This window comes from Dysidea avara, chromosome 10, assembly GCF_963678975.1.
Source record: "Dysidea avara chromosome 10, odDysAvar1.4, whole genome shotgun sequence".
Taxonomy (NCBI): Eukaryota; Metazoa; Porifera; class Demospongiae; order Dictyoceratida; family Dysideidae; genus Dysidea; species Dysidea avara.
In genome coordinates, this window is record NC_089281.1 from 71,819 (window position 1) to 80,346 (window position 8,528).

General features: G+C 37.8%; 3 protein-coding genes across 5 annotated transcripts in view; 1 reads left to right on the forward strand and 2 right to left on the reverse strand.

Annotated features, from left to right (window-relative positions):
- Nucleotides 1-7,381, forward strand: part of LOC136236567 (pinin-like) — a 10,823-nt gene extending 3,442 nt beyond the window's left edge. The window contains exons 8-9 of the mRNA XM_066026781.1: nt 6,861-6,999; nt 7,048-7,381. Coding sequence (XP_065882853.1) covers nt 6,861-6,999; nt 7,048-7,298 — 390 coding nt within the window. The 3' untranslated portion in view covers nt 7,299-7,381. The remainder of the gene's footprint in view (nt 1-6,860; nt 7,000-7,047) is intronic.
- Nucleotides 1,400-2,811, reverse strand: LOC136236570 (uncharacterized). Its single transcript, XM_066026783.1, has 2 exons — nt 2,301-2,811; nt 1,400-2,246 (listed from the first exon to the last, which is right to left on the reverse strand). Exons 1-2 carry the CDS (start codon nt 2,562-2,564, stop codon nt 1,962-1,964), a joined length of 549 nt encoding a protein of 182 aa, XP_065882855.1. The 5' UTR covers nt 2,565-2,811; the 3' UTR covers nt 1,400-1,961.
- Nucleotides 7,274-8,523, reverse strand: LOC136236572 (trafficking protein particle complex subunit 6b-like). Of its 3 annotated transcripts, XR_010692180.1 has the most exons (6): nt 8,225-8,523; nt 8,002-8,169; nt 7,844-7,950; nt 7,580-7,680; nt 7,431-7,524; nt 7,274-7,386 (listed from the first exon to the last, which is right to left on the reverse strand). XR_010692180.1 is itself a non-coding variant. In XM_066026785.1 (5 exons), exons 1-5 carry the CDS (start codon nt 8,330-8,332, stop codon nt 7,355-7,357), a joined length of 486 nt encoding a protein of 161 aa, XP_065882857.1. In that variant the 5' UTR covers nt 8,333-8,514; the 3' UTR covers nt 7,274-7,354. The 3 variants fall into 3 exon arrangements, 1 of the variants encoding a protein (XP_065882857.1); XR_010692181.1 differs by lacking the exon at nt 7,580-7,680 and having other exon boundaries at nt 8,225-8,519; XM_066026785.1 differs by lacking the exon at nt 7,580-7,680 and having other exon boundaries at nt 7,867-7,950; nt 8,225-8,514.
- Nucleotides 8,524-8,528: the final 5 nt, after the last annotated feature.

Here is an 8,528-nt window from a genome sequence, read left to right on the forward strand (position 1 = left end):
AGTGTTGGGCATAACGTGCTACGTTTGTAACGCGTTATGTAATATTATTACTTAATGCAGTAACAAAGTAATATAACGCGCTACATTTCCAAAGCAGTTACTTTACATGAGTAATGCATTACTGAAGTAGCGCATTACTACTCGTTACTGTAATATTATTACCTAATGAAGTACTAACGAGCTACTTAATCAGCATGTTACTGTAATATTATTACTTAACAAAGTACTAATATTACCTAACGAAGCAAGGGGTGGTCACTACCAATAATCCTGTAGAACCATCTGCAACCAGGATCAAGGTTTTTGATCGATGAAAATATACCTTGATCGCTTGATTTTGCCTTCAAAACAGCCTCGATTTCTTGATAAATTACCACATATTTTTGTAAATTCTCGTTTTGGTTGTGAGCTAGCTTAATTATCACTTTCTAGGACATCTTGATCGCTTGATTCAGTGCTAATTACCTCTTAACCGCTTGATTTGGTTTTGATCCCGGTCACAGATGTTTCTACAGGGCTATTAGTAGTGGCTACTCCTTGTAAAGTACTAACGCGTTACTTAACTAGCGCGTTATTGTAATATTATTAGCTAACAAAGTATCTTTATACATTGTGTAATATGTAATCTATTATAAGACTGAAAAGCCGTCCGTCCGTCTGTCTGCATTCCATTTGATGTCAGGCATGTACTCTTGAACCACTGCACGTTTCGAAGTGTCTTTGTGTCTAAATAATCGCTCATTATCCAGCTCTACAATGACGAAAAGTTCGTGCAAGCTATCGTTTGTCCGTTACCGCTCTTTAAACGCGAAGGTGTAGAAGAAAAATGGCTTAAATTCTTTCTATAAACCGCAAGTAGACACCTATCTCAGTCCATTTGTACAGGTCTTTATAACACAAAAATAAATATGTAGTCTTGGGTGTAGGACTGGTAGGTGAATGGGTTAGACAGCCACCGTACGTGTAGAAGTTGTGGGTTCAATTCCAGTTCGTGATGCATTTTTTTTTTTCGATTTGGGAACTTTTTCAGTACACTTTTTTTTTCCTTCAGGTACCTTTTCAGTGCACCTTTTAATCACTCTGGGTACCTTTTGAACTATTGGCCATTGAAGTTTATTACGTAATTCTTAAATATAATTTGCACAATGCTATTCACCTGACATCATCATTCGAATACATTGGAAGCAGTAAGCTTCCACATTCGAACACATGTATAACCCCGATTGTCAGTACGTATATCTTCACGGAGCTTCAACAAAAAACCAGAAGCACGCGAATGTCTAAATGCAGTATTCAAACCGTGGATCAGGGAAGCCCCATGCTAAGCTGGCAGCCATAAGGCAAGTAGTAGTATAACCTTAGGTGTCACTAAAGATTCATTCTTATTTACATGTCTATTTTTTTATTAAATTAAGTATATCATTGACAATTATGCACTATCAGTATTTGCAAATTAAATTACAACAAAGTATGTGATTGTTTTGTTTATGGTGAAGTTTATGGTCTGCTAATGCTCTGGATGATTTCATCACTGCTGTAGTAAGTGGCAGGAAAAGGCCTTGCAGTAAGAAGTACAAAGGGCCTGTTTACAGCAGTTTCTGCTATTTCTTCCAAAACAGTAGTGAACGCTTTCAGTGTAACTCTTTTGTCACCACTTTTCACCATCAGCTGAGCAACCACTTCAGACTCGCATTCCTCCATGCATTGTGCTGTGCTACATTTCCTACAAGTATCATAATCATCGCTGCTGTCAATTTTCGCATTGCACTTGATGCATTTCAAATAAGCTTCAAGTGACACCACTCCAATTACTTTAGCATTCTCAATGATACATGGGAAAAGATCTTGAGCTTCTTCACCAACATCCGAGTCAACATCTACATCCTCAATTTCAGTGATAACAGTATTGCCCTGGACTGACAAAATACTTTTGTCCACGATATTCTTTGACAGACACCTTTTCAAATCGATAGGACTTGATAGCAGCAACTTTTTTTAATGTCATCTTCCCAAAAGTTCATTTTGACAACACCACTTTGGTCAGCCACAATGACATTCTGTAGCATTTTACCACTGGATGTACATACAGGCTCATCCACTTGCAGGACTTTGACTTCACAGTTAATTTTATTGTACTCTGGTACATCGTTCAGCTCACTTAGTGGCGTTATTGTAACATCTTTCTCCAGGCCAACATTATAAGTTTTATCAGTTTTCTCAACAGTTGTTCCTTTGCCAACTAACACCTATCACAGAACAAGGAGTCTTATCTGTAATACATACTAACTCTACATGTTTACCTCATAATCATTGCTGTAGCGTGCCTTCTTTACTTGGCAGTTAGTCAGCACAACTGCATTCCCCATCTCTTCACTAAGTCTCTTTCTAATGGCTCCATCAAAACCATAAAGCTGCACTCTTCGATTGTCATCCAGTATCTCTCCGTGAAAATGTGATGCCCCCCTTCCCTTTTTCATAGGAGAGATATCTCCCAAAACTCCAGTTATTTGAGCATCTAATGATTCATTCACAATACTGCTCACATCAATTTCTTTCGATGCCATCTCTGTGTCTTTACCAATAAAAATGCACACTACAACAGCTACGCTGCCTTTTATAGTGCAAAACTAGCTATGCTGGAGAACTGGTGGAATTTCTACAATATCCTATTGTTGTTGACAAGTGTACTACATGAGAAAGTACCACCCATAGGGATAACTGGAACATCCTATTGTTAAAGTGTGTGTGTGTAAACAACCCATGACCAGTGGCCAGAAGTGTCAGAAAGTAAAGCCTATCATCCATGTAGAGTACTAACACCCCGTTCACACTAGCCCGTAGCATGATTCGGAACGGTACGGCTCGATAAAAAGTGCAATGTGAACACCGTCTGTACCGGGCCCAACTGAACCGAGCCAGCCCACCCGATTGAACCAGGCCAGCACGGTACGGTACAATAATTACGTCACCAGGCATACTAAATAATAAAATCATCCAATGAAGAAGGGCTCAGAAACACTGTTCGATGCGAGGTTTAGCACGAAAGAAAGTCTAGTGACAGTTATGAACTACTTGTCCAGCGTGGTGCCAGTTACTGTTTCACTCACTTCGATTCGCGACGCAATTTCTGCAGCTCTACACAGCCGCCTATCTATTGCTGTCTTGTTGAAATGAAAGAATTCCAGCACAAGAAACTTGAAGGGCAAGAGCTGCATCCAATTTTAGTAAGCAAAAATTAATAAATATTTAATTATCTATGTGCTTATGGAAAACCGGATGACTTAGCGAGCGAGACTGCGTAGTGTGAACAGAGGCAATAATGGGCCATACCGAACCGAGTCGAACTGAACCGTGCTATCGTGCCAATGTGAACGGACTGTAAGGTATTGCTCCGACTTCCAATGTTACAAATTGTACTGTATGATAGTAAATGTAACATCTCCAACTGCATACATACTATAAAGGGTTGCATTCATACTCTAGCCTATGTTTTCAAACTCCTTTGCCTATGGTAATGGTATGATCATAACTATCACATAATTACAAAGTCTTTAAGTAACACTATTCATTTGCCAGTTTGTTGACACTAATGCCTACTAAGCAATGCCAAAGATCAGAAGTTCTGTATAATGCTATATGATAAGTTGTACATACTAGCTATAAAAGTTCTAATGCAAATGACTTCAGGAATTCAAATCCACTTTCCAATTGTACACTGCATATTACCAAGAGTTCATAATATATATATATATTTAGGTATTATGAACTCTTGATATTACTTATTGCTTTAACCTCACAATTTAAAGTTCTTTCATGCCAACAACACAAACCATCTACCACAGCACACCATCTGTTAGTGCTTCAGTAATAGCTTAGTCAGCATTGATATAGTATAATACTTAACATTGCAGTGCTGGTGTTAATACTTGATGGCATTCTTAATGGCATTGTGCTGGTGTAGCATTATACTGCTGGTGTTAATACTTGATAGCATTGTAGTACTGGTATTAATACTTCATAGCTTAGTTAGCATTAATCCACCTATTGTTTCTTTATGCCTGAAGTATACATTCCCCTATAGCCATGTTTTTCTGTGTCTTTGTCCCTGTGTATTCAATTAGAGCATAAAGCTCACATGTATTGAATGGTAATGCTTGATTCCCTTTCATCTGTGAATTGTAGTTACTATAGAAATGATCCTGCACGTAGGGCAGGTACCAATGCTAGTATAACATATTACTAGTTACTTTTAAACTTTTAAACTGAAGTAATATATAACTGTAATGCATTTCATCACAGTGGCAGTAACGAGTATTAATTAATATATTACTTTTTAAAAGTAGCTGCCCAATACTGAAGCTATAGCTTCAGAGCTATACTGTAGCTAGCCACTGTGGCCACAGGAGTCTGGGCAAACATGATGCAACTTCACCGGACTGTAAGCCTGATCGTGAGTGACACTACGAGTCTTGAAGTCTAGTTATCCTAGCCTGAGTGAAATTAGCTGGAAGGGCTAAGAAAACCAACTAGCCATGACTCAATCTGCAGGCATTTGCATGGTTCAGTGCCTAGAGGAAGGGGTAAATGAAATTCACTGAATGCCATTCTACCAAAACCAGATAGTTGTTAATCTATGATTTATCAATGTTTAAGCTTAACTGTAATGTATTCTAATGTACATGATCAATGCAACCATTGTTAGCTTCCTCTAATTAACTAGTTCACAAACCCTTCTAGCTGTGACGCAGTGCGGTAAAGAGGATTTTGAACTTATAATCAAGCACTCTTTTTTAAGAATTTAGCACTTCCCATTATACGGTATGTGTATTTGTGACAAAACTGTTTTACTTTGTATTCATAATATTGTTGCACAAGCATAGTGAATCCTAGGAGCAAGGCTTTAACTTTCATCTCCTTTTCTGCTTCTTTACTTGCTTGCTCTCCTTTTCTGGCTTTTTCTGCTTCACTTTTGGCTTCCTCTACCTCTTTCTCAGCTTGTTTCAGCTTTTTTCTCAATTCTGTTAATTCCATTCGTAAGTCATTTGTATTTCTAGCGAAAAACTTGAAAGAGTCCTCTTCTTCCTGTTTTTCAACAACATTCAATAAAAATCTCATACTATTGTTAACTGCATCCTTGATTTTACAATCCTCAGCAGTGGATTGGTTAGTAGCAGCCGCAACTTGCATTCTTTTTCTCTGCTGAACCATTCGCTGCTCATAGATTTCTACCTTCTCATACTGCTTAGCTATCTGATCTGCCGGTGTATAAGGTAACAGCAAGAGTTAATAATAAGAGAGGATTAACTATTATTATTAACTCTTGGTAACAGTGATGGCACAAAATCTAAATGGTAAATGTTGTCAGGGGCTACACACATTACAATTACATATTTGTCACTGTTAATCACATGTTTAATTACAATTATGTTTTACCACAATAATTAGCACTGCAGGATATGTATAAAATTGAATAGGATGATAACACAGTAACTTACCTCTGATGAAGTGGGAACCGCAATTCTGCTGAACTCTGTTGCAGACCATTCTTGCCGAATAGCTGCTTCCCATCGCTTGTGTCTCTCCCTCGATCTCTCATCATTTCCAGCCGGGAAGCGATGGAATCTGTACTGACATTCGCCTTGCATGTTGTCACAACTAAGTACTACACAATTTATAGGCATTGTTGAAACAAAACTACTGCTATATAGCTACTGGCACTACACGACACTACAAGAACAACTGCACGCTACAAGACCACAACTCATCCAATACGTCCAAAATGGCAGATAGTATCACAATTAAAAATTACCGAGTTATGTGCAAATTGCAAATTCCCCTATTCGTGCTTACATTCAAATGAATAAACTTTTCATCCACTTGAAGGAGTATTACTTTATAAAAATTGCTGGAGTGACTAGAACAATAATCAACAGCTATGAAGACCTTTAGACAACTACTAAGCTAGTATTTGTTAGAATGTTTGACATTCTGTTTGACATTCTGTTTGACATTTGTTAGAATGTTTGACATTTGTTCATGCCTTAGTCCAAATTCGTTAGAATGTTTGATTAGCTTAACATTCGAATGTAAATTTCAACATTCGAACATTCGTTATCTCACCCACGCCCAATTATTATCATTGTAAGAGTAGGTTTTACTTTTATGATTGTTTTTAACATTAATTTGAGGTAAAAGGTTCTAGAAATGTACACAAACCTATCTTTGGTACAAGTTCATAATGCAATATTATTATTGTTGTACTAATTGAGTGGGTGTAACAACATTCGAACATTCATTAAGAAAAATTAAAGAATGTTAAAGTTTAGCATTCGTTCATGCCCTACTTGGGACTAATGTCACCAGATGACCTTCGCATGATCAAGTGCGTGGGCAGGTGGTGAAGAGACTAATTGCTAAAACCAATGGGTCTTTCATATGAAGATGCTGGGGTACCAGTTCAACTGATTTTATAGTGAAGTAAAATGAGTGTTTTTGTCACTTGCACTCAATACTTAATTTGACTGATAAACTGGTTTAGTGTACTGAATTAGAGAGAAACTTGGCAGCAGCTCATCAAGTAATATTAGGGCTCCTCCAAAGGGGGGGGGGGGGGTTCCATGGAACCCCCCTGTAGGTGAATTTTTTAAATGGAAATTCCAAAGGGGAATAGGGATCTGAAAAAAGCTATGAAGCAAGAAAGGATTGCTGGGATAATAACACAAATCCTTGTTTTGACTAATCTCAAAATGATGGAGCATGTAGCAATCCCTTCTTGTTTTATAGCTTTTTTCAGCAATCCCTTATATCCCTTTTGAATTGGAGGTTGTTATGTACCAGTTTGTGACATATGTTAATTACAGGTTACTGAATGGGAAGAACATGACAAGTTATTATCAAACTTCATCCGCACCAATGCCACTCCTGCTATCTATTACATGCCCGCCCACCATAATGTCCACACGATAAAATGTCTGCAAGACAGCAAACAAGTATTAGAAGGTGAGATCATGCCTCATAGCAACGTGTTACATCTTGTATGTATTACAGAGAAGATACAGGCCAGAGAGAAGGAAATATTAGAAGACAATGTCTCCATGGAGACCACTGATAGTGTAGTAAAGTCACAGGTTGTTGTACCTCCTAATAAGGACATGTTTGAATTAGGTAATAATGAGGGTAAGGTTAGCTCTAGGGTGTGTGAGGTGCATCCCCTACCACGGGATACTGAACAGCCAGTGGTTTCCATGGAGATTAGCAAAAGGAAACTAGACGGTTCTGACAATTTATCTAATGACTAAAAATATACGTAATGTGATCATTTAATTCATCTGTATAATGAAGTTTTACATGTGTATCACTGAGTAGTAACCTTCACTTGAAATGTACCTAAAATGACAATATAATTGTGTAATATCACATCATTAGCTCACATGATGGCATTTCAGTGACATCAGCAGTCACATGACAAGTTATACCAAGTGTAGTTAGAGCTCCTTTGATCAGACCACAAGGAAATGACAGATACTAGAAATGGAGGGTACATTACACTCAATCAATAACAGATTGAGAGATTGGTCACCTGTCATAATCTATGTGTAATCACATAAACTTCACACTTAAAATTAGCATCCTTGTTTAAAGTCTTCGTCACGTACGTCACAGATAGGGTAAGGTATATATCTATGGTCACATTTACAAGAAATATGCATAACGTAAAGTTTGCTTAGCTAGGAAATCCAAACAGAACATTGGGTGGCTAAAAGGAATTGTTATTTATCATATTACAATACTTTTTATTGATTTTCTTTGAGATTACAAGATAGTTTAATGACTAATGACCAACCTTCTCTGACTCAACACACTCACTAAAGCTGCCTGTGATTTGTACTGCTCACTTGTTGACATTTTTGACAACAATTTGAAGCTGTTGTCAAGCAAAACATACACGTCCTGTGCAACCATGGTAACTACCTGTCATTCAAACATCACGTGAAAACTCACCTGGTGATTCGTTTTCAAATTATCCACAGGTTTGTGCCATGCCTGTTGCCAGAATTGTTTGCATACAAATACTAGTACATCTAATTCATTCTTAAAGCGTGGAATATCCCTCGTCATTTGTTCCGCCATGGTAGCACCTACACGACGCCCCAACTGCTCTAGCTTGCTCTGCATAAAACCTGTCCATATTTCAGTTCTCACGTATAAACTACAGTATACTAACCTGGCATTCTTTGTGATCCAGGCTACTGAAGAGCGACACCATCTCCATGTGAAGCAGTTCCAACATTACTGCACTGGAATCGCTACTTATCTCGCCCTTTCCTTCCATTCTTATTGACGCATCACAAATTGCTCGTTTATTTATATCTAGACGCGCTCAAAATCAAAACGAAGTGAAATGCGAGCCGTTTTTATCCACATCTAGTTATTAATTTCATTGTATTGTTAGGGTGTCCTGTAGCAATTATTCTGATATGACATTTGAACAAGATACAGAGACACGTACGTAACTTTCATTTGGCGCC

Coding starts and splice junctions, on each gene's coding strand:
- LOC136236570 (XM_066026783.1), bottom strand. CDS start 2,564: ATGGCATCGAAAGAAATTGATGTGAGCAGTATTGTGAATGAATCATTA. Junction 2,247..2,300: donor GCTACAGCAATGATTATGAG/GTAAACATGTAG, acceptor GTTCTGTGATAG/GTGTTAGTTGGCAAAGGAAC.
- LOC136236572 (XM_066026785.1), bottom strand. CDS start 8,332: ATGGAAGGAAAGGGCGAGATAAGTAGCGATTCCAGTGCAGTAATGTTG. Junction 8,170..8,224: donor TGGATCACAAAGAATGCCAG/GTTAGTATACTG, acceptor GGTTTTATGCAG/AGCAAGCTAGAGCAGTTGGG. Junction 7,951..8,001: donor ATTTGAAAACGAATCACCAG/GTGAGTTTTCAC, acceptor ATGGTTGCACAG/GACGTGTATGTTTTGCTTGA.